This window comes from Pristis pectinata, chromosome 7 (assembly GCF_009764475.1).
Source record: "Pristis pectinata isolate sPriPec2 chromosome 7, sPriPec2.1.pri, whole genome shotgun sequence".
Classification (NCBI taxonomy): Eukaryota; Metazoa; Chordata; class Chondrichthyes; order Rhinopristiformes; family Pristidae; genus Pristis; species Pristis pectinata.
In genome coordinates this window covers 36,281,282-36,305,920 of record NC_067411.1, presented here as the reverse complement: position 1 = coordinate 36,305,920, position 24,639 = coordinate 36,281,282, and the positions used below count along the sequence as shown (strand labels likewise).

The following is a 24,639-nucleotide window of genomic DNA, read 5'->3' as shown; positions in this document are numbered from 1 at the left end:
GATGGATGTTGCCTTCTTGAGGCAGTGCCTCCTAATATATACTACTGATGGTGGGGAGGGATGTGCCCATGATGTATTGAGCAGAATCCACTACTCTTTGCAGCTTCTTACATTCCTGTGCATTTGAATGGCTGCACCAGACCATAATGCAACCAGTCAGGACACTTTCAGCAATACATCTGTGGAAGTTTGTTAGAGTGTTCGGTGACAAACCAAACCTCCTTAACCTCCTAAGAAAGTAAGGACACTGGAGCACTTCTCTTGTGATTGCATCTGTGTGCTTAAGCACTTGCATAAAGTTGATCTCTTTACCACACCATAGAAGTATCACCTTAGATCAGATGTGTTATTATCAGAACATATCCATTCTAATCATGAATTTCCCTGTTCCCATTGGCACTTGTGTTTGGCTGTTACTCTGGATTTGAGCCCATCACTTCAATTTCTCTATTTTTCTCCAATCCTACAATGTAACTTCTGTTGTAATGTCTCCTTTTAATTTTACTCTTCCCAAATTCATATCCAGCAAATCTTTTAACGCTTTTCATCAACCATATTCTCCTTGCTGTCATTCCAGACACGATTGCCTCTTGGATGAACCTTTAGCATCAACACAAGATTTGAAGGAGCCATCATGACACTCATCATCCTTATTAGGCGTCCTTACTTCTCAGTGACTCTCTCACCCAGCTTGCCTGCTAGCGAGTAGTCTTTCCAATCTCTGTTCTATTTTCAATTATAATTATAATACACTCCCAGTTATAATACAGTGGACTCTCCCAGTGAATTTTTCATTATGGCTCCTCCCTGCATCTCCTTCCAGAATTTCTATTCAATTGTTATATAAATTGTTGTTTGCCTGAAACGACAAATGCAGGAAGAACAAAATTTGTTGCATGGTCTCTGCATGAGTGTTATCCCGACAGCAGCACACTTGTAAGGTGAGAATTTTTCTATTTACTGTGGAGTGGGAAGAGGAGCATAGAGGGGACTGTAGAAAAGGAGGGGATCAAAAGAATTGGCAGGGCACATGATGAACAAGAGATATGGGGATTGGCTGGATCCTTGGGTTTGATAGTCGGGCAGCTGATGGGAGGTAAAGCCAAGAGGCCTCTGGTTGAGAGCCTGAGAGTGTACAAAGTCTCTGTTTCAGTCAGGGACTTTGGAGGTATGGAACCTATGCAGAGTCAGCTACAGCTTGAGAAATCTTATTCATTTACAAGTTAATGGTGAATGTGAAAGACATTTTTAAAACTAGCGACATCTGCTTACTTACTCAGACAAGGAAAGACTGATTTTCAATCTGAACTCCGATCTGGAATATGTGTAGCTGATGTCCCAGTGACAATGAATGAAGCGATGATGGGATGGTACCAGTCTTTGACCTAAGTTTCACAATCACCACCACCAATTGAACACTTGCTTATACTCACCTTTTGCATGTGAAGACAATGCAGTAAAGGCTACCTCATTGACTGAAACCAATGCTGACAGCTGGTGCAGTTTTATTGGCCAGTGAGATACGTTAACCATTTGCCCTGCATTGCCATTCAGTTGACCTTCTGTTTGCTTAAAGAGTTAATTGTGCTATAATCCCTAGAGGGGTTATAAACCTGTAGATCTAATGGCAATGTACACAGAAATGCATATTTAACACGTTCCAGACAAAAACAGGGTGCCCATGAACAATGAAAAAACATTTAATATTATCAACAAAACGGGAGATGCTCTTGAAAATTTTACTGAAATAAAACTGTCTTCATACCTCTTTAAAAAGAGTTTAATTACACTTGAAGCTTCAGGACTTAGCCAAAATAAATTACAAGGTTTAATACTGTAGAGTAGCAGGTTTGTAATATAGTTTATAAAACATTTTGCTGTTGTAGCGGCTGCTACCGTGATGTGAAAGCAAGACACTAGTCGGTGGGCTGCAGAACAATAACTGATTTATTTGCGGGCCTTTTAAGGGGAACGGTTGCCGCCCACCGAAAACGGAAATGACATATGCGCTACATCATCAAACTTCTCCCGCGCGCGGGTACTCCCCATCGCTCGGGGAAGACAAAGGCCCAATGCCATCTTGGGCCTCGCCACTCCGACGACGTGTGACCCGACTGCTGAGCTGGTTCTCTTGCTCGGACAGTGAGTCGCTACACTGTGTTCATTAAATATACAAGAGTAGAATTTGCAGTGTGGAAATAGCATGCAGCGGTCAGTATTGCAGCTGTTAATGCCGGGTCAGAAGCTGATGACTGCTCGGTCAGGCATTTTGGTCCTTTGTTTTTTTCTTGTCCTACCAGTGGGGCATTACAGGATTTTTCAAAGCATTTAGTTACTTATTGAATTTGTAGAGTTGCTAAATGCTGCTTACTCAAGAATGCTTGGATTGTGATAGGTTCATCGATTGACTTTGCTGCATTATTCTATCAAGAAGAATTATAAAAGTCTACTATTTGATATGTTGCATTCTATTTTGAGTCCCTTTCAAGCAAGAAGTACAATAGAGGTGTATAATGTGTTTGACATTGGGGCACATGGTGATTTCTGAACAAATTAATTGGTGGAATTTCATGACCATTAAGGGCTTAAATTGCAATGTTTGATTTTACCCACTAGCCATGTCTTGTAACACAGATTGTAACACAACATGCATTTGTTGACAAGTTACTGAAAAATTTGCAAGCATCATTACATGGATTAGCTTGGCATTTGCATAACTATACTTTTGTAAAAGTATTGTGTTAGTAATGGGATAAATTGTGATTACTATGATTGGAATAAAAATTACAGAAGTTTATTTGTCAGTGCAAAAACCACACAAATTGTATTGAGTTTCAGAAATACATACACTACAGTACAGATACTTAAATTTGGCTCTTATCAGTGGCACAGTGGAAATGGAAGGAACATTAGTTATTGAATAATAAATGTTATATGGTTTGTTGTTAATTTGTTTGCTGTCAGTTGTATGTATGTTTTTAAACTTTTGTTGTTTCCTTATTCCCCCCACCCAGGAAGTAACTGGCATTTCTTTTTCTCCCAGGTATTGCTAATATTGTATAGCAGTTAATCCTGGAACCTAAAGTTCATTACAGATGGGGCAGCTTGATTTACATATTTTTGCAATCTTCAATGTAGCATGTATCAAAACTGTGTCTAATGACCGAATTACATTGAAATTTGAGTTTCTGATCCATAGAAACCACTTGAGATTTTCATCCATTTTCCATTGATGTTATTAAAGTATTTACTGAAGTTGTAACATTAGGAGATAAAAAATTATTAAACCACGAAGTGAAATGAGTAAAATTAAGAATTTGTTCTTTATGTTCTATTGATAGGGATGGCAAACTAAAGGAAGCAGACCAAATCCTTGCTATCAATAGACAGCCCCTAGACCAGAGTGTCACCCATCAACAAGCTATTGGCATCCTGCAGAAAGCTGCTGATCAGGTTCAGTTGGTGATTGCCAGGGGATCCATTTCACATTTATCCAGTCCAGTGATTTCACGGACACCATCAGATGCAAGTACACTCTCGGCACATTCTTCTACAGTAAGTGTAGCATGCTCCAGAGTCTAAATAGATCAATGCTTGTATCCTATTAAATAGCCAAGGAAGCAGCATAAAGAGGTGCATTGTTTTTATATTGTCTGGATTGCTCTTGTAGAGAGCTGGCCTTCCTCAGTGGGCCGAATGCCCTACTTTGTTGTAATGATTCTGTGATTATAAAATTATGAAGTAATCTTATTAATGAAATTTATTTAATTTATTTATTTGATAACGCATTATTTTATAGCACTTTGTTCGGTTTTATTGGAATAATTTGAAATATGATTAGTACACCAATAACACTTCTAATTTTTTTGCGAAATGTCCTTCATTTACACAAAGTTACTGAGAATATGCACATCTAATTCAATGTGTGTAACTGTTGCAGTTGTGATTTGTTTTCAATTAGGACATTTTTTCTCCAATACAAAATATGGATTAAGTACTTGCATGCTTCAACACATTGCTACAGTGAAAGGAAGCAAAATAAATTGGCAAGATTCTCAGATTAGGGAATCTTTATACCGCTCCAGCTAACACCCATTCTCGTCATGCCATTCTTAAAGCATCTTGTCCTCTTGTTTGGAGGAAGTGAATATCAATAAAGGAGGTACATATGTGTAAGCGTATTAACAGAAAATAACTCAGCAATTTAGAAAGTAACCTATATTCAGGAAAAGTAGTTCTTATTTTTAGATTTGTTGCTTCTGCATTTTCTCCAAGTGGCTACCTGTTTTCTGCTTTTTCTGTTTGAAGTTATGTGTTGGGAATTATGAGTTAATATATGATGTCGCTTGGTGTATGATAAAGGGCTCCCATCCTCTCCCACCTTGTTTAGGTCTTCAGGTTATAGCTCCCAATATAAATGATGATCTCTAATCTATGATTCTGTACTGCAAGTGTTCTGTGTAGTGAAATGACTCATCATTAGCATATATATTAGAGTATTTAGCTTGCTATTCTCACTGCTGGAATCATCACCCTCTGCTAAAAAAAAACATCTTTAAGCCCTCCATTCTGAACGTTTCCTTCCACATAGCCCTCCATTTTTCTATCATTCATGTGGCTATCTAGGAGTCTCTTGAATGTTCCTAATATATCTGCCCCCACAACCTCTGCCGGCAGTGCGTTCCACACACTCACCACTCTGTGTTTAAAAAAAACTTACCCCGACATCCCCCTTATATCTTCCTCCAATCACCTTAAAATTATGCCCCTTTGTGTTAGCTATTTTCACCCTGGAAAAAAGTCTGACTGTACACTCAATCTATGCTGTTATCATCTTGTGTCATCGGCGAATTTATAGATGTGTTTGAGCTGTGCCTGGCCACACAGTCCCTGAGTGTAGAGAGAGTAGAGCATGGGCTCAGCACACATCCTTGAGGTGTTCCTGTGTTGATTGTCAGTGAGCAGATGTTACTATCGATCCTCACTGACTGTGGTGTCCCCGGTAAGGAAAGCAAGGATCCAGTGGGCAGAGAGAGGTACAGAGGCCCAGGTTTTGAAGCTTGTTGATTATTACCGAGCGGAGAACGCCGAGCCTATAATTAATAAACCAGCAGCCTGACATATATTTTGCTGTTGTCTAGATGCTCCAAAGCCGACTGGAGAGCCAGTGAGATTGCATCCGCTGTAGACCAGTTGTGGTAGGCATTTTGCAGCAGATCCAGTCCTTGCTCAAAGACGAGTTAATTCTAGCCATGACCAACCTCAAAGCACTTCACAGTAGATGTGAGTGCTACCGGTTGATAGTCGTTGAGGCAGCTCACCCTGCTCGTCTTGGGTACTGGTAAGATTGATGCCCTTTTGAAGCAGGTGGGAACCTCTGACTGCAGTAGTGAGAGGTTGAAGATGTCCTTGGACACTCCAGACAGTTGGTCAGCACAGATTTTCAGTACCCTGCCAGATACACTGTTGGGGCCTGACATATTGCAAGGGTTCAACCTCTTGAAGGATGTTCTCACGTCAGCCTCCGAGACAGAGTCACCAGATGCTGTGGGGATTCGACTGGCATAGTGTTATTCTCCCTGTCAAAGTGTGCATAAAAGGCATTAAGCTCATCAGGGAGTGAAGCATCACTGCCATTTATGCTGTTAGATTTCACCTTATAGGAAGTAATGGCATGCAAACCTTGGCACAGCTGTCGTGCATCCAATTGTGTCTCTAACTTGACATGTAAATGCCTTTTCACTCTCACGATGGCCCTCTGTAGGTCGTACCTGGACTCCTTTTAGGCTTCTGGATCACCAGTCTTGAACGCCACAGATCTAGCGCTCAGCAGGCTGTGAATCTCCTGGTTCATCCAGGGCTTCTGGTTTGGAAAAACTCGGTGTGTACTCGATGGCACACCTTCATCCACGCGGGTCTTGATGAAGTTGGTAACAGCTGTGGCATGTTCATTCAGATCCAAAGATGAATCCTTGAATATGGTCCAGTCCACCGATTTCAAAGCAGTCCTGTAAACGCTTCTCCACTTCCCTTGACCATACTTTCGCGGTTCTCACCACTGGTGTTGCGGTCCTTAGTCTCTGCCTGTATGTCGGGAGTAGAAGTACAGCCAGATCGGACTTGCCAAATTGCAGGCGTGGGATGGCATGGGAAGCGTTCTTGATGGTGGCGTAACAGTGATCGAGTGTGTCGGCTCGTCTGGTTCCGCAGGTGACATGTTGGTGGTAGTTTGTCAGAGAATTCTTCAAGCTGGCCTAGTTGAAGTCCCCTGTGATGATTGGGAAGGCATCAGGGTGCGCTGTCTCGTGACTGTTGATCACGGTGCTCAGCTCCTCCATTGCCAGCTTGACATTCACTGTGGTGGAACACACACCGCTACCGGGATGATGGCAGAGAACTCCCTCAGCAGATAAAATGGATGACACTTGACCGCCAGATGTTCCAGATTGGGGGAGCAGGATTGTGACGGAACCGTCATGTCTGTGCACCACGATGAGTTAATCGTGAAGCAAACTCTGCCTTTACCTGATGCTGCCGTCCGGTCCGTGCAGTGGACGGTGAAGTCCTCGGGCTGGAGCTCTATGTCTAGAGTGCGTGGAGTGAGCCATGTGTCTATGAAGCAGAGTCCACAACAATCCCTGATGTCCCTCTGGTACTCCAGTCTTGCTCTGAGTCTTCAATTTTATTTTCTAGAGACTGTCATTCACCAGGAGGATGGTGGGTGGTGGGGGGCCTTAGGGCCATGTTTCAGTTTTACCTGCAGCCCTGCCCTGCAGCCACATTTCTGAGACAGTGGAGACTTTCCCTGAGCTTCCAGCTGCTGCGCTCACTTCTTGGGTGATCTGGAGTCCCGAGTGTGTCAGTTCTTAAGATTGCTGTTTTTTTTAAATGACTTGAAACAATATTGCTCACTGCAGTCTCTGTGGCTGCAGATTTCAGTTGTAGTAATTGTAAACCAGAGTATTTTATAATTCCCTTGGGAGCTGTACACAAAAAATGTGATTCTGATTCTGAACCTGTCCTTTTTGATAATAAATCATCTATTGAATGGTAATTGTGACACAAGATGGAAAAATCTCTAACCTTCAGCTGAAAAAAAACAGATAAGGTTAGGATTATGGTGTGCTAGTTCCACTAAGTTAGGTGAATATAAATTCTAGAAAGCTTGATGTGCACTGGTTCTTTTGATCATTAGATCCCAATTGCTTTTATGCAAAAATAAATATTAAAAATATGCAGTGTGTCTGGGAAGAAATGTAGCCTCAGAACATATGCAGAATAAAAGTACTGAGATCTACGAAGGGGCTTTGGGAGGTAATGTTACTAACTCACGGTAATGATTCCCCTTGTTTGACTCCAGTGCCTGAGCCCGATCTTGGTGTATAAGTCATCCCTACAATAAACAGAAACTGAGATGCGCTGGTATGTGAAGCTCATTCACATTCCTCCCATATCTCTTGCCCTCTGGTACATCATCCACCTTCATTCTAATTGGTGTTGCATTGACAGAAAGGGCATCTACAAGCAAAGTTGAATATTTTTCCAATGTTCTCTTTATTTATAATTTATCTTTGATGGCACTACAGTTCCTTGCAACCCAGCAATGTATCATCTCTTCCACAACAACATCTTACAAATGACAACTTTTGAAACCAGGACTCAATCAATGGATTGCTGACATATTTGTGTAAATAGCATCTGGTTGTAGCTGTATGATTTTAGTAGTTGTGCAAAAATATTTTTTCTGTCAATTCAGAAGACTATTTATTCTCGCTGGCTCCTTGTGTTACATTAAGACATGGATGAGACAGCTATCTTAAGCTCCTATCAACTGATACATTGCCTTTTTCCTTCATTATGGCATCAGAATTTTGATGTGCACTTTTATGACATATTTCTCTTTGTTGCTGACTCTTTTACTAAGGTCAGTCTCTTCCACTTTGGAGCATTGCTGCCTTTAACTCTCCTGTCTCTGAAATTCCTGTTTTCCCCTTCTATGGATATCTTAGCTGAATTGGAGCAAGATGTCTCTACTCCTTTCTCAAATCCTCGTGCAGTAAAGGCCAACAAACTCGGCACCACAATAGCATGAGGAGTGTATTGATGCATTCCCTAGCCTAGAAGTTTCTCTGTTTCTCCCTATGAAGGGATGGATTAGTAATCAACATCCATTACAAATCCACTAACTCCTGCAGGAATCTTGACAATAATTTCTTTCACCTTCCCTCTTGTAACGACTCCATTCCATTCTCCGTTTCTCTGACTTTGTTGTATTTGCTCTGAAGCTGAGACTTTTCCACACAGGTGTGTCTGAGATGCCATTATTGGTGCTTCCCCTCTACCATAATTGACAGAGCCCTCAACCATGTCTCATCTATTCCCTGCACTTCTACTCTCACCTCTTTTTCTTCTGGCCAGAGCAACGTTAAAGATCTTCACCTTCTATCTCGGCACTCAACATTTCATCCATCCTAATTTCTGCCACCTTCAATAAGATTATACCACTAGACACTTCTACTCTCCTTCCTATTCTGAATTCTGAAGGGACCGGTTCCTCTGCAACTCCCTGGTTTGCTCTTCCATCTCTATCCGTCACTCCCCTTCTCATTGTACTTTCCTATTTAACCACAAGAGATGCAACACCTCTTTTTACCTCATCCCTTCCCACCATCCACTGCTCAAATAATCCTTTTCGGTGAAGCAATGATTCATTTTCACTTCCAATGTAGCCTGTTGTATTTGGTGCTTGGGATGTGATCTCCTCTATATTGAAGAAGCCAAATACAGCTTGTGGGAGCACCTGCATTTTGACTGTGAAAGTGATTCTGAGCTTCCAATTGACTGCCCCTTAATTTTCTGTCCCATTCCTACTCACATTTACCTGTTTGTGGCCTTTACACTTTTCCAGTGAGGCCTAGTACAAGTTTGAGGAACAGCCCTTTAGCCTGTGTCTGGGCATCTTGTAGCCTTTGGGACAAGCCGTTTGAATCTAACAATTTCAGATAATTTCTTAATGGTCCAGATGAAGGATCTCGACCCAAGATATTGATTGTCCATTTCCCTCCATAGATGCTGCCTGACCCACTGAGTTCCTTCAGCATCTTGTGTGTTGCTGCAGATTCCAGCATCTGCATTCTCTTCAGATAGTTTCCTTTTTGTCTATCAGAATCAGTCAGTTTTACCCAGTTTTCCCCCTCTCCACTGACACTGCCTGATCTACCAGACAGTTCCAGCATTCTCCTTTAGGTTTCAGATGTCAGTAAGAGCTCTGGCCTATATTTCATAGTTGTTACATTTTCTCTGCTTTCTCTCTACCTGCTCCATTAATCTATCAACCAGATGGCTCTGTAAACAACAAAATCAGCTTGACAACCTGGTTTCACCTTTGTCCCATTCATCCCTCCACTATCTTCGCTGCAGCTTGAAACTAATTTGTTTTCTCTCTCTCCCAGTGCTCTTGAAGGGTTTTCAATCTGAAACATTAACTCCGTTTCCTTTTTCGTAGATGCCATCTGATCTGCTAAATATTCCAGACTTTTTAGTTTTTATTTCAGATTTCCAGCATCTGTAATGTTTTGATTTTTTTTAAAGTATACTTCTGCTCCCAAGACTGATTTTATTCATGAGTTATTTGAAGTATTTTTTAATGCATAAATTTGAAAAGATGAACTTTATAAGTGAAATTTTCCAATGGATATCTTTGAATACCTTTGGATGTCTTTATTAGATGTGGGTGTCATATCTGACTACTTATTTTGATTTATGAATTTCAAGTAGTGGAATGGAGTTGCATTCTTAAAGCATAATCATTATAGAATACTTTTATCCTCAACAGGTCCATTGGCAGATTGTTGAAAGTATAGAGTTGGTTAATGATGGCTCTGGTTTAGGATTCGGAATAGTAGGTGGAAGGACAACTGGTGTTGTTGTGAAGACCATTTTGCCTGGAGGAGTTGCTGACCGGGTAAGCAGCTAAAAATACCATCAGTTGCTTAATGCATTATGCTATTTCATCAATCCTGTTCGTGTCTGAAGTGTTTAACCAATGGGCAATAAGTGAGAAAAGACCGTGCATCTTTCAGTGATCTCTGGGGTTATTGTAAATCAGTCTGAGGAGCACTGCCCCGTTCCATTAGTTCAGGATACCATCAAAAATCCAGTCCATCCTGTTGACCTTCCAAAGGTGCCCATATTTCCAGAGATACCCATGTATTGATGATGTCCATCTCCATCATGAGAAGTCCAATCATTTTTTATTAGCAATCATGGCATGACCATTGCACTACCCTCTATCTTCATTGTTGATTAGAAGTGGACATTGGCCATCTATCCTGGTCTTTGCCATGCCTATAAAACTTGAGTTTCCCTGCACCAATATGCTTGTGCATTTTGACAATTGTGCTATAAATTAATGCATTTATTTCCCTTTTCTTTATAACCTATGTTTACTTTGCATAATTTTTTTTTGTTAAAATGCAGGAAATGCCTAACATTCCAATAGGTTATTGCATTCTTTAGTTCTTTTATGGTAGATCTACATCAATGTAATCCAGTTTTGTTGCTTTTCATTCTCGAACAATAAAGTTCAAGCTGTTAGCTGTGAAATCTTTACGTGCATGTACAGTTTGGTAATCTTCGTAAGATTTTTCTTCGCTCCTTGTCAGCTTTCTTCCTGTTTTTGTGCTAGCTGCCAACTCTAAACGTTGGTGCTGGCCGTCATCCTGTACTTCTCACTTCCATCGTTTTCCATACTTTTCTTTAGCTACTTCTTCTTAATGGTCTTGTTCAGCTGATATTAACCCAACATTTAGAGACACTATATTTAAATGTATCCTGCTTTCATTTCACATCTTATTGTCAGAATGATTGCTTTGTTTGCTCTATCGTCAGCTTGTAAGTCCTCTCATTTCCGAGTACTCTTTTGTATTGTGAAGTTCTTCATATCTCCACAATATTAATGTAGAAGGAGACATTGTTATATTGTACAAGATACATCAGGATAAGCTGGGAAAGAACTTTGCTCATGAAGGCAAACCATATAAAAGCATGACTTATCATATATGTTAATCCCTCTGTTTCTAACTAAAGGATGGACGACTTCAAAGTGGGGATCATATTCTCAAAATAGGTGAAACAGACCTGCTTGGAATGGGTAGTGAGCAAGTGGCTCAGGTGCTGAGGCAGTGTGGAAACCGTGTCAAATTGGTAATTGCTAGAGGAGCTGTGGAAGACTCCTTGGCTGCTGCCCCTCAAGGACTTCCTGCACTACCATCTGTACCTCCTGTAGCAGAAGAGGCAAGTATCTGTGTTCCCCCAAACATGGAGCAAGACAATTATTTTATAATTTTGTTTTTGACCTTCGTGTTTTCAAATGGAAGGTTTGTAAGTTGAGGAGGTTTACTATCTCCTATTTTGTTAACAATATTTGACCAACATGCTCTGATCTGAATAATTAGCATGGTATTTTATTTAGCAAAGTTAGAACTAGATTATTTAGAACAAAGGCATAATATACAAGCACAATATTTGTTTTTTTTTTAGCCTGAACCAGCTTTCTCCCAGCACGTTGACGGGGAAGTATTTGATGTGGAACTTACAAAAGATGTTCATGGACTAGGCATAACCATTGCTGGTTATGTTGGAGACAAAAATCAAGGTACTATAATAGATTTTCTGAAATGAAACTTTTTTTCTTTTGCATCTTAAGTTAGTGAGAGGAACAGTGAAATATTTTAAATTTTAATTTGTCACAAAAAATGGAAATTCTATTTATCAGCTTGAATGTATTAGTGTTAAATCTGAGGGAGGGTTGTTGCTTTAATGAGGTGCATCTGTACTGTGGTGGATCATTTTTTCCTTGACTGGTATAATATTTGGTAAATTTACATAATTTTTGTTGCTGTTATAATTCACCATAGCCATTATCTCAGTTGATTTCTTGATACCATGGCCAATTTGATGTGGTATATTTGGTCGCTTTGTACTGAAACCATGATGATCAGGAAGTGGCTTAAGACATGTAAAATTCATTTCATGTAGGATTTGGATATTTGTTGCAGGAATAGAAGGGCCATATGAAAACTCACTGCACCTTTCACTACCCACTTAAGATGTTTTTTCTGTTTATGTCTACATTTCAGGTTAAGTATTGCAAAAGGTGGTTAGCCTCATGGAAATCAGTCATGTGTTTATTGTACAACACTGTTAAATGCATTCTACATCTCGCTCCTTCAGTGATTGAACCTGTACACCAGGGGATAAGCTTAATAATATCTGCTCTTGTAGCGGTTGCTACCGCGGAATGAACACGACGCGAGTCGTAGAGTTTCAGAACAGAACTGGTTTATTTTCCCGCCTTGCACGGGCCTTTTAAGGGAGACTGATCCCGCCCAATGCAACCAGCAATGACGTATATGCTATGTCATCAAGTCGTTCCCGCGCGCAGGTTCTCCCTGCTGCTTAGGGAAGACGAAGGTCCGCCGCCATCTTGGGCCTCGCTGCTCCGATGCTGTGCGACCTGACTGCCGAGCCGGTTCGCTTACCTGGACAGTGAGTCGCTACACAAACCCCCCCCCCAAGAACTGGTGATACAGTCCCCAAGGTCCGCGGGCTGTGCCAGCCGCCGCTTAGGGGGTCGACCGGTTGTTGCAGATCTAAGTGGGCCAGTTTGAGGCGGTCGATCGTGAAAACCTGTTCCCTGCCCCCAACATCCAAAATAAAGGTGGATCCATTATTCCTGATGACTCGGAACAGTCGCTCATATGGTCGTTGCAACAGTGCCCGAGGTGTGCCCCTGCGAACGAAAACAAACTTACAGTCTCATAGTTCTTTGGGCTGACAGGATGGGGCTTGACCGTGCCGCGAGGTGGGGATCGGGGCCAAGTTGCCGAGCTTCTCGCGCAGTCTTTGTAGGACTGCTGGGGGTTGTTCCCCTTGGTCTTGAAGGGCAGGTATGAAATCCCCTGGGACAACTAGGGGCGTCCTGTACACAAGCTCAGCTGACGAAGCGCGGAGGTCTTCTTTGGGGGCAGTGCATATGCCGAGCAGGACCCAAGGCAGTTCATCAACCCAGTTAGGACCCCTCAGGCGGGCCATCAAGGCTGATTTCAGATGGCTGTGGAAACGTTCCACTAACCCGTTTGATCGAGGGTGGTAGGCTGTGGTGGTGTGCAGCTGCGTCCCCAGCATGTTCGCTAATGCAGACCAGAGGCTGGAGGTAAATTGTGTGCTTCTGTCTGAAGTGATGTGAGCTGGAACACCAAAACGTGAGATCCAAGTTGTGAGCAGCGCCTGGGCACAGGAATCAGTGGTGATGTCAGGTAGAGGGGTTGCCTCTGGCCACCTCGTGAACCGGTCCACAACGGTAAGGAGGTACAGAGCCCCTCTTGAAACTGGCAGAGGGCCTACGAGGTCGACGTGGATGTGGTCGAACCTGCTACGGGTAGGCTTGAATTGCTGTGGCGGAACCTTGGTGTGTCGTTGGATTTTCGATGTCTGGCAGTGCTGACGATTCCTGGCCCACTCTCTGACCTGTTTGCGCAGGCCATGCCAGATGAACTTGCTGGCGACCAGCCAGACAGTGGATCTGATGGATGGGTGCGCCAACCTATGTATCAAATCGAAAACGCGTTTCCGCCAGGCTGCAGGAATCATAGGGCGGGGTTGACCTGTTGCGATGTTGCAAAGGAGGGTCTGCTGACCAGGATCAACCAAGAGATCTTGGAGCTGCAGTCCCGAGATTGCGGTTTTGTAGCTGGGCAGTTTGTCGTCAGCTTGCTGTGCGGCAGCCAGGGCCTTGTAGTCGATACCCAGGGACAAGCTGTGGATGGTTGGTCTGGAAAGTGCGTCAGCAATGCCATTGTCCTTCCCAGAGACATGTTGAACATCCGTTGTGAATTCAGAAATATAGGACAAATGTCTCTGCTGACGAGCTGACCAGGGATCAGAGGCTTTGGAGAAGGCGAAGGACAAAGGCTTGTGGTCGGTGAAGGCGGTGAAAGGCCTGCCTTCCAAAAAGTACTGGAAATGCCGGACCGCCAGGTACAGCGCTAGAAGTTCCCGATCAAAAGCGCTGTATTTCAGCTCGGGTGGTCTAAGGTGCCTGCTGAAAAATGCTAAGGGTTGCCAACTGCCTTCGATTAGTTGTTCCAGTACCCCACCAACCGTGGTGTTGGATGCGTCCACCGTGAGGGCGGTTGGGACGTCTGTCCTAGGGTGTACAAGCATCGTGGCGTTTGCTAGGGCGTCCTTGGCCTTAACAAAGGCAGCCGCAGCCTCGTCGTTCCAGGCGATGTCCTTGCCCTTACCAGCCATCAGCGCAAACAAACGGCGCAGGATACGGGCTGCTGCAGGGATGAACCGATGGTAAAAGTTGACCATCCCCAGGAATTCCTGTAGGCCTTTGACCGTGCTGGGGCGGGCAAAATGGCGGATAGCATCCACCTTGGCAGGTAGGGGTGTTGCTTCGTCGCTGGTGATTCTGTGGCCGAGGAAATTGATAGAGTCAAGCCCGAATTGGCACTTGGCCAGGTTGATTGTGAGGCCGAAATCACGGAGACGGGAATACAGCTGGCGGAGGTGGGAAAGGTGTTCTTGGCGGTCACGGCTGGCGATTAGTATGTCATCTAAGTAAATGAACACAAAGTCCAGGTCTCGGCCTACCGCGTCCATCAGCAGCTGGAAGGTCTGCGCGGTGTTCTTAAGGCCGAATGGCATTCGAACGAATTCGAAAAGGCCGAATGGGGTGATAATTGCAGTTTGGGGACGTCATCCGATGGACCGGGATTTGGTGGTATCCCCGAGCGAGGTCCACTTTGGAAAAGATGTGGGCCCCATGTAGGTTCACTGCGAAGTCCTGGATGTGAGGGATAGGATAGCGGTCCGGGATGGTGGCGTCATTCAGCCTGTGGTAGTCGCCGCAGGGCCTCCAACCCGCCGGTGGCTTTGGGGACCATGTGCAGGGGAAGGCCCAGGGCTGTCTGACCTGCGAAGGAATCCCCAGCTCCTCCATGCGATGGAACTCTTCCTTTGCCAGGCGGAGCTTGTCTGGAGGTAGGCGTCGAAACTCGGGCATGAAGTGGTGGCCCTGTGGTAATGATGTGGTGTTGGAGCCCGTGTTTGGGCATAGAAATTCATAACTGAGGTTCCAAAACTGATGGGAATTCGGCTAGGAGCTTGGTGAACTCGTTGCCGGACAGGAAAATGGAGTCCAAGCGCGAGGCTGGTAGGCTGGTTTCTCCCGGGGGTAGGTCTGGAAGGTTGTGGAGTGGACTAGCCGTTTCCCTCGCAGGTCGACTAACAGGTTGTGGGCCCGAAGGAAATCGGCTCCTAGGAGTGGTCAGGCGACAGTGGCAAGGGTGAAGGTCCAGGTGAAACGGCTGCTGCCGAATTGTAACTGAAGTATACGAGTACTGAAAGTCCGTATCGTTGTGCCGTTTGCGGCATTGAGTACCGGACCTTGTTGCCTGTTACGAGTGTTGTGGCCGGTTGGGGGCAAAATACTGACCGCCGCTCCAGTATCAACGAGGAAATATCGCCCGGACTGCTTGTCCCGAACGAATAGGAGGCTTTGTCGGTGGCCAGCCGCCGTAGCTGTTAGCGGCAGCTGGCGCTGGCGTTTCCCTGACTTGCAGGGTGGGCGGCATCGATGGGCCTCTGCGCCCCACCTCTGATGGTAGAAACACAGTTGGTTGGCAGTGTCGTCATCTGTGTTTCTGGGGTGTGGTCGCCCGGTTGCTGGGACTGGTTCAGGCGGGCGTTGGGCTCACGGCCTGGCGATTTGGCCGACGGACAAACCACGCTCGCGTTTGACCTTCCACAGGATGTCTGCCCGGGCAGCCACCTCACGCGGGTTGCTGAAATCAGCATCGGCCAACAGCAGGTGAATGTCATCGGGTAGTCGTTCGAGGAAGGCCTATTCGAACATTAGGCAGGGCTTGTGCCCCTCGGCCAATGCCAGCATCTCATTCATTAGCGCGGATGGGGATCTGTCCCCCAGGCCATCAAGATGAAGCAGGCGGGTGGCGCGCTCACGACGGGAGAGGCCAAAGGTCTGAATCAGAAGGTCCTTAAAAGCCGGGTACTTATGTTCCTCCGGAGGGGACTGGATGAAGTCACTGACCTGGGTGGCTGTCTCCTGGTCCAGAGAGCTGACAACATGGTAGTACTTTGTGGAGTCAGAGGCGATCCGCCGAAGGTGGAATTGCGCTTCGGCCTGGTGAAACCAGACACTGGAACGAAGCGTCCAAAAGGTGGGCAGCTTGAGTGCCACTGCGTTGGATGCTGCGTTGCCATCCATTGTGCGGGTCCAAAATCCGTTGGACCGTCGGGGTCACCAATGTAGCAGTTGCTACCGCGGAATGAACACAAGACGCGAGTCGTAGAGTTTCAGAACAGAACTGGTTTATTTTCCCGACTTGCGCCAGCCTTTTAAGGGAGACTATTCCCACCCAATGCAACCGGCAATGACGTATATGCTACGTCATCAAGTCTTTCCCGCGCGCAGGTTCTCCCTGTCGCTCGGGGAAGAAGGCCCGCTGCCATCTTGGGCCTCGCCGCTCCGACGCCGTGCAACCCGACTGCCGAGCCGGTTCGCTTACCCGGACGGTGAGTCGCTAAACTCTAATATTTTAACAAATATGATGTACAGCATGAAGTGACGTTCATGATAAATCATAATTTTCATTGAAAATAACTTAGAGTTTGAAATTGCTGTTAGATTTAAGTTTAACCTGCATTCTGCAATTGAAGTTGTTTTCTCTGAAGTCAGGGAAAATTACTACACTTCATGTTGTCACATATTTTACTTTTTAAAGTCTTATGAAATTTGAACTAACAGGATTGCCCAATGCTATTAATGAGTCTGCCAAACTTTTCCATGAGTTTGATTTTGACATTGTGGTTGAACATTATTTTGTAAGATGCATACCTCCTGGAGATCAGTCTATGATGAGCATTATATCAAATGCATCTTTGCTATAAGAACCTATTTGTTAATGTCTTCAGTATCTTCAAAAACTCTACATCTCTTATTTGTGAACTGAAAGAATGAAAATAATTTGTGCTTTATTTTGGGCTTTTTTCCACATAGTAATAATTAGAGTGAGGGAAATTTAACAAAGTCAGCAGATATAATGTAGGCACTACTCACTTGCATAGCTGGTCAGACTTGCTTACAAAGTAATTTTATAACCACCAAAAACAAATGCACTTAGGGACACAATTATTTACTATCATTGCTCTTTTCTATTCACTTAATTTGAAGTGTTCAGCTTGAAATGTTCTTTTAACATTTAGTATTTCTTTGATGCATTTGGCATTTATTAATAAGGAAAACATCAAATAATATGATTGAAGATGAAAATATTAACGATTTACATTTTTATTATAACTATACTTGCATGACAAATTGGCTTTTTGGCATTCACATTTTATATTAAAATCCTTCCACAATCAATATTGAAATTATAGTTTTTGCTTATTGCACAGTACTGAGCTGCACAATTGTAGAGAATTTCAATTTGGCCTATGCAATGAATCAGTAATTATCAGTCACTGTTATTTAAAAGTGGGGAGGTTTGAGAAATGCCCAAAGTGGAAATATATATGCAGATTTATATGGATATATTTGTGCTTGCAGAGCCTTCTGGCATCTTTGTGAAAAGCATCACTCAAGGAAGTGCAGTTGAGCAGGATGGAAGAATACATGTTGGGGACCAGATAATAGCTGTAAGTATAATCCGAAATAACTTCCCAAAGGGGGGCAATCTTTGTTTTTCTTTTAGAACTGCGGTAATGAGAAATTATCATTTATTTCTTTCTGTTGAGACTTGGCATTGGAGGGTGGTACATGGGGTGGGTGTGTGGCTAAGTTCAAAAGTCACTCAAAACGGGTGTGGAAATCATGATTGCCCTTTGTTAATGTACACAGCTTTCCCGCTTTGTGCCAATTTCAAGAAACAGCTGACGATACTGAATACAGCAAAAGCTATTAGCCCTAACCAGACCTTATTACAGCATTTGATACAAACAGTATTCCCATCCACTTCCTGATCATCAGATTGTTTTCTTTCATGGTGAGGACTTCAGTAAAAGGTTGGGATAGATCATCCACTTGGGATAGCTGGCTAAAGATATTTGAAATGTTTCAGCCTTGAATTGGACTTGTGATGGTCTCTATTATAAATAAGTGTGGCACTGTTCATGAACCTGCTGCCTTCCACTAGTTGTTTAATTGTTTACTACCATGCTCATTTGGATGTGGCAGAATTGTTAGACTTTTATCTGGTATGTTGGTTTGGGATAATTATTACATGCTGCTTTCTGTTTATTTGTGGCATGTAGTCCTGTAGCTTTACCAGGTTGACAGTTCGTTCTTAGGTACGTTTAGTGCTATTCCTGGGATGTTCTATGCTCTATGTGATGGAATGCTGTCCACATGTTTGGATGAATGTAGCTCCAACAATTCTCAATTGGCTTGATGCTATTCAGAACAAGGGAACCCAACTGATTGGCTCATTGCCCTCCAGCTTTCAGATTTATTCTCCCAATCAAGCATGTATCGAAGATGTTATGCGTATCATTTTCAAAAATGCATGTCATCAACTTTCCAGGTCATCTTCAACAATATCTCTCAAAGCTGCAGCCTGTAATAACCCACACAAAATGCTGGAGGAACTCAGCAGGTTAGGCAGCATCTGTGGAGAGAAATGGACAGTCGACGTTTGGGGTCAAGACCCTTCATCGCAGTCCTAATGAATAGTCTTGAACTGAAACGTCGACTGTTTATTTCCCTCCTTAGATGCTGCCTGACCTGAGTTCCTCCAGCATTTTGTGTGTGTTGCTCCAGATTCTAGCATCTGCAGAATCTCTTGTGCTTCCATTTGTAATAACTTAGACTGTTAAGGACAGTAAAAGGTCACTTAAACATCTCCACATGGAATTTCTTCACTTACCATTATTATAAGTCACTTTCATACATTGACTCAGGCCATAATCATTAAACATTGTTTCTAATAAGACTGTAAGAATACCTTTATTCCAAGGTCTATAGCACTTCAGGAAGGTGACTCATTACCACCTTTTCAGTATTTGGTTTCCACTGCGCCCTTATCGGCACTCACTCAAAATACAAAATGCTGCAATAGAAGCTCAGACTGTTGCCATACAAATTCATCTTGATGCCAAACCAGTTCAGACAACTGGCAACATGGCTGTGAAACGCAGTTGACACTCGGTCCTGCAAGATTTGATATCAGTGTAATCAGCCCTCCAATAAATTGCAGTGACTAATGAGGAGCCACACCAGTTGAGTGGCAGTAGCTCCACGGAGCAAGAACCTGCAACCCTTTCTGAGAAAGACAATATTCGCCCTCCCACTCTGGGCAGGTGACCAGAACCAAGGGTTATAAATATTACATTTTCATTAATAAACATAATAAGGAATTCAAAAGAAACTTGTGGCACTCTGCCAGTGCCTTTGTTGTTGCCTGCCAGCCAGTCGTGACTGTTGTACAGTTTGTAGGCAGGCTTTTGAGGTTCAGAATTGCTCAGGTTTATCTTCCAACTCCACCTACTGTTCTTTGCAACAGGTATCAACAGTTTTCTATCAGCCATTGTGTATGCTCTGGGACAGCTTTGTCTTTAGAGCACCAGGGCAGACAAAGCCACATGGAACACAGCCACCATAAGAAAAAAAGACACTACAATAACTTGGCATGGTGTTGCTTATAAATTCAGTTTGAAACGTGTATTTCATTATGTCTTGTCATTAAATGTTTTTAAACTGTAGTGGTCATTGATGAGGCAGTTAAGTTCTGAGACCACTGGAAATGGGAAATTGTGTTTTCAGCTCCTGATTCTCTTGAACAACCTGGGAAGAAAGGGGCTCTCTGGGAATTTGGGAAAACGGGATTGACGAAGATATTCTACTAGGAGCATGCATTGACCCAAAGGGTCTGTACTTGAACAATTCTGATTCTGTAATTGGGCAGACTTGTATTAAGGCAACATTGTGTGCTGATTGTTGCTGTGATTTACCTGTTCTGTGAACGTCTGGCAGATGTATAGTGAGGCCACCATTGCCCTCAATAATATGTTGTCTGTCACAATTTTCTCTTCAATAGTGCACACGTCAGCAGTCACAATTTTGCCCTCATTTTATTTCTGTCCTATTCACGTTATCCTTTTGATGAAATAAGTATACAGCAGTCGGTGTTAAATATTGAAAATTAACTTGAAAATTTTTAGTTAAACACTTTTATTGGCTCATGCTGTTCAGTTAAAATTTGAAAACCCTTAAATTGGGAAGTAAAATCACTTTGCCTGTCGTTTCAGCCAACTGACCTATCTACAGGACTGTCATTTAATAATTTAGGCTATTTTGTCCTGATTTGAACTATGTAATCTGAATGTATTTGTATTCCAGGTGGATGGAACAAACATTCAAGGTTTCACTAACCAGCAAGCTGTGGAGATGCTGCGTCATACAAGTCAAATAGTGCATCTAATTTTAATGAGGAGAGAACGCAAACCAGAGGCTTTGATACAATCTGAGTGTAAAGGTGAAGTGAAACTTAAGAGTGGAGATGCTTTCACAATAGAAGACAAACCATCCACAGGTAAATTGGTTTTGTCATTGGTTCATGATCATGTTTTGTGTCACACTAGATGTATGCTTAAGAACAGTGACCAGATAATTTAATGTTGCTCTGTTGATAATAATTCAATTGAAGGCTTTAAAACAATGCAATAATAAAAGTGTGCCATTATATGGAACACTTAAATTAGGGAACAGCTGGAGGAGTTGAAAAAGTTGAAGTGGAGAAAGAAAAAAATATGAATTGTAATGTGTCATGCACGAAGTTACGTTTTTAAAAACCTTTTCCAAATATCATTGCTTAATGTTGTAAATATTGTTGCTGATTCAGTTGCTTTGTTCAGTTCATGGATTATATTTGAAATTAGAGATTCCAGTGATAAATCAGTTGTCATCCTTGTCTTTGTGAATTGTCTGTAGCATTGGCTGAAGTGAATGAAAAACCATCAGTACTAGAGAACAGGACTTCAAATGCTGCCACAATAAACGAACAAGAAATTGAATCTGAATCTGAAGGTAAAGTCAATTCACGGTCACGGGTGCTTCTTGTGCTGGTATGAGGTGCTTTTAAAACCATTGTCAAGGTTATCAGGGACTTGCCTTAAATTATGTGTTCAAGATATGTGGTGGTTATAGTGGTTTGCATAGTACTTGTATTACAAATTCTGCTAGCCAGTTGGCAAATGTGCTGAACAGAAAGATACAAGAGGTGCCCTTTATCAATAATCTGCAAAGGCTGCAGGTGATTGAAACTAAGGCCTTGCCCACAGATCACCCTGATAGCCTTCTGAGAGCAGATGTTTTTAAAAAGTTTAAACAAAATAGATAATTAAAGTAATGACTGAATATAAAAAAAATCAGTGTTCATGATGTAGTATTCCCTACAGTGGAGAAACAAAATGCAGATAGGGTGACTACATTGCGGATCACCTCGTTCAGTCCATGAGGTGGCTCAGCTCCCTGTTACCTGCCATTTCAATTTTCCTTTCCACTCCATCCTCAAGTTCAAATTTATTTCCATGGGCATACATGCCCAGGGTATAAATTCCATGAATATTAGCTTTTTGCAGTAGCAGCACAGTACATTACAAACATAGACTACATAAACCTAAATTAACATAAATTATACACAACTTGCACGACAAAACAAATAACATACTGACATTAGTGCAAGTTGAGGGAAATACAGTCTGAGGTAGAATTATGGTTTTTGGTATTGGTTTATTATTGTCACTTGTACCGAGGTACAGTGAAAAACTTCTTGCATACCGATCGTGCAGGTCAATTCATTACACAGTGCAGTTACGTTGAGTTAGTACAGAGTGCATTGAGGTAGTACAGGTAAGAACAATAACAGTACAGAGTAAAGTGTCACAGATACAGAGGAAGTGCAGTGCAGGTAGACAATAAGGTGCAAGGTCACAACAAGGTAGATTGTGAGGTCAGAGACCGTCTCATCGTATAAGGGAACCTTTCAGTAGTCTTATCACAGTGGGATAGAAGCTGTCCTGGAGCCTGGTGGTATGTGCCCTCAGGTTCCTGTATCTTCTACCTGATGGGAAAAGAGAGAATGACCTGGGTGGGTGGGGTCTTTGATTATGCTGCTGCTTCACCAAGGCAGCGAGAGCTAAAGACAGAGTCCAAAGAGGGGAGGCTAGTTTCCGTGGCGTGCTGGGCTGTGTCCACAACCCTCTGCAGTTTCTTGCGGTCTTGGGCAGAGCAATTGCAATACCAAGCTGTGATGCATCCAGATAGGATGCTTTCTGTGGTTCATCGATAAAAGTTGGTGAGTGTCAAAGGGGACATACCGCATTTCTTTAGCCTCCTGAGGAAATAGAGGCACTGGTGAACTTTCTTGGCCATGTCAGTTCAAGAGTCTGATAGCAGTGGGAAAGAAACTGTTGTTGAACCTTGAGGTGTGGGTCTTCAGGCTCCTGTACCTCCTGCCTGATGGCAGCAATGAGAAGAGGGCATGGCTTGGATGGGGGGGGGGGGGGTGTAGGGGGCTTCAGATTTTCTTTATTGGTACAGCATGACATGCTGGGCAGGACTTACAGCGCTGCATTTAAGAACTTTGTGTTCCTTTATTTGTATTCTCATTCTATAATAGCCCTCATTTCATAGCTTTTGTTCATTTTCTCTCTTTCTAACTGATCCCATCAATCATTGACCGAATGTCCTCAACAGCTTATCTCTGTGGCAACCCTGGCATTGTTATGTTAAAACTAACTTGTTTTTCTTTCTTTCTCGGTTCTGATGAAAGATTTTGATTCACCCATTCATATTTGACATGAAATCTTTAACTCTGTTTCTCTTTCTGTTTCTCTTCCTGAACTGCTGAGTTTTTCCAGCATTTGCTATTTTTATAACCTGCAGTTTTATGGACATTTTTGATACGGAAGGGGATGTGGAGGAGAGGAAGGAATGGAAGAAAAGTATTTATTTGTAGACTTTTAAATTGGTGGTTAACATTTCCAAACTCAGTGACAAATAAACTGAATCGTCATTCTTTCAATAGACATTTTTGAAGGATAATTTTGGTGGATAGCACAAATCTTTTGTGGGGGGAAAAAAGCATGATTTGACTTGTTTAAACCCCTTTTTATTCCAGGGTTTCAGCTCAGTTCATCAGAAGAAGAAAGCCTTTGTGTTAAATGGCAGGAGATTCTCGGAACTAACTATGAAATTGTGGTATGTAAATTTAAGAAGCCCCATTTGTAGTTAATGAGTCATGTGTACATTGTTAAACTCCTACAAACCTTTACTGACACAAATTTTGTAGCTGCACAGTAATCTCAATTGACCTATTTTCACTTGGAGCTTTGTCTTTAGTTCTTGCATGAACTCTAAGCTAGTTCCAGTGCTCTTCTCCTTCACTGTCTTGGGTTGAACCAGACCATTCACAGACTTGGAGTCCCATTTGATTCAAAGAAAAGGATTTGACCCCCATCTGCTCCTTCACCAAGACCGCCCATGTTGTGCCCCATCACTTTAGCCTATCTCATGCAGTAATTCTCACTTTGTTAAGTTTATTTCAGCGATCGGGTCATCTGCCTTTATTCCATCCAAAAAACTGAACTCTTTCAAAACTTTGAGGGCTAGATACTTCTAACCCCTGTGAAAACTGATCCACTTTGACTGTCAGTCTGACAGCTGCTTGTCTTTAAAATGCTCACCCTTCCTTCATTTCAGGTTCTGTCATCACCCCTTCCTGATACTTTAACCTCTGTCAGCCGTACAACTTGATAAAAAGAAAAATGCAAGAATTAGATGAGAGAGAAAATCAGAAACTACTACAATTTGACTATCATCATTTCAGGAACTGTAGCACAGATAGTTGGGCAGGTAATAGTTGACAGTCTCTGGAATTCTCTGCCCCAGTGGGTGGTGGAAGCTGGATCGTTAAAAGTATTTAAAGTGGAGGTGGATAAATATTTGGTAGATTGAGGAATAGAGGGGTATGGAGAAATGGCACAGAAGAGGAGTTGAGGCCAGCGTGGACCTGCTATGATCATATTGAATGGTGGGGCAGGAATGAAGTGCCTGATGGCCTACTATTTTCTTGTGTTCTGGTACAGATGTTCTTTTGCTCTGCAACTTTAAACTGTTATTTCAATCCACTCATTCATTTTTGAGATGAAGAACAAATCTAGTAGAGTAATGCACTTATTTTCAGGTGACGCAAGTAACAAAGTTCAGTGAAAGTAGTGGCCTGGGCATAAGTTTGGAAGCCACAGTTGGGCATCACTATATTCGTTCCATCCTCCCTGAGGGCCCTGTGGGGCGAAATGGAAAGCTATTCAGTGGAGATGAGCTGTTAGAGGTAAGCAGTAATTTGACCTCTAGTTTGTTGGAATGTGTTAACTGAGTTTTTATTATCCATTATTTAAATAGTATAACTTTTTTTTCTTGGAAGAAGGAAATGTAACATTTTTTAAAAAATATTTTGAATTTGTTTTTTCATTTATAGAAAATATGAAATAAAAGCTAAGGATCATTCCAAACTTTTCTCAGCCATCGCCTTTCACCACTGAATTTCCAAC

At 42.7% G+C, this 24,639-nt stretch overlaps 1 protein-coding gene across 10 annotated transcripts in view; it reads left to right on the top strand.

Annotated features, from left to right (window-relative positions):
- The window catches only part of LOC127572484 (multiple PDZ domain protein), a 295,812-nt gene that overhangs the window by 156,143 nt on the left and 115,030 nt on the right, over positions 1–24,639 (top strand). For all 10 annotated transcript variants that reach the window (XM_052019821.1, XM_052019820.1, XM_052019825.1 and 7 more), the window contains 9 exons: positions 3,342–3,555; positions 9,836–9,964; positions 11,089–11,295; positions 11,542–11,656; positions 17,639–17,727; positions 20,426–20,618; positions 21,017–21,112; positions 23,208–23,287; positions 24,273–24,419. In XM_052019821.1, coding sequence (XP_051875781.1) covers positions 3,342–3,555; positions 9,836–9,964; positions 11,089–11,295; positions 11,542–11,656; positions 17,639–17,727; positions 20,426–20,618; positions 21,017–21,112; positions 23,208–23,287; positions 24,273–24,419 — 1,270 coding nt within the window. The remainder of the gene's footprint in view (positions 1–3,341; positions 3,556–9,835; positions 9,965–11,088; positions 11,296–11,541; positions 11,657–17,638; positions 17,728–20,425; positions 20,619–21,016; positions 21,113–23,207; positions 23,288–24,272; positions 24,420–24,639) is intronic.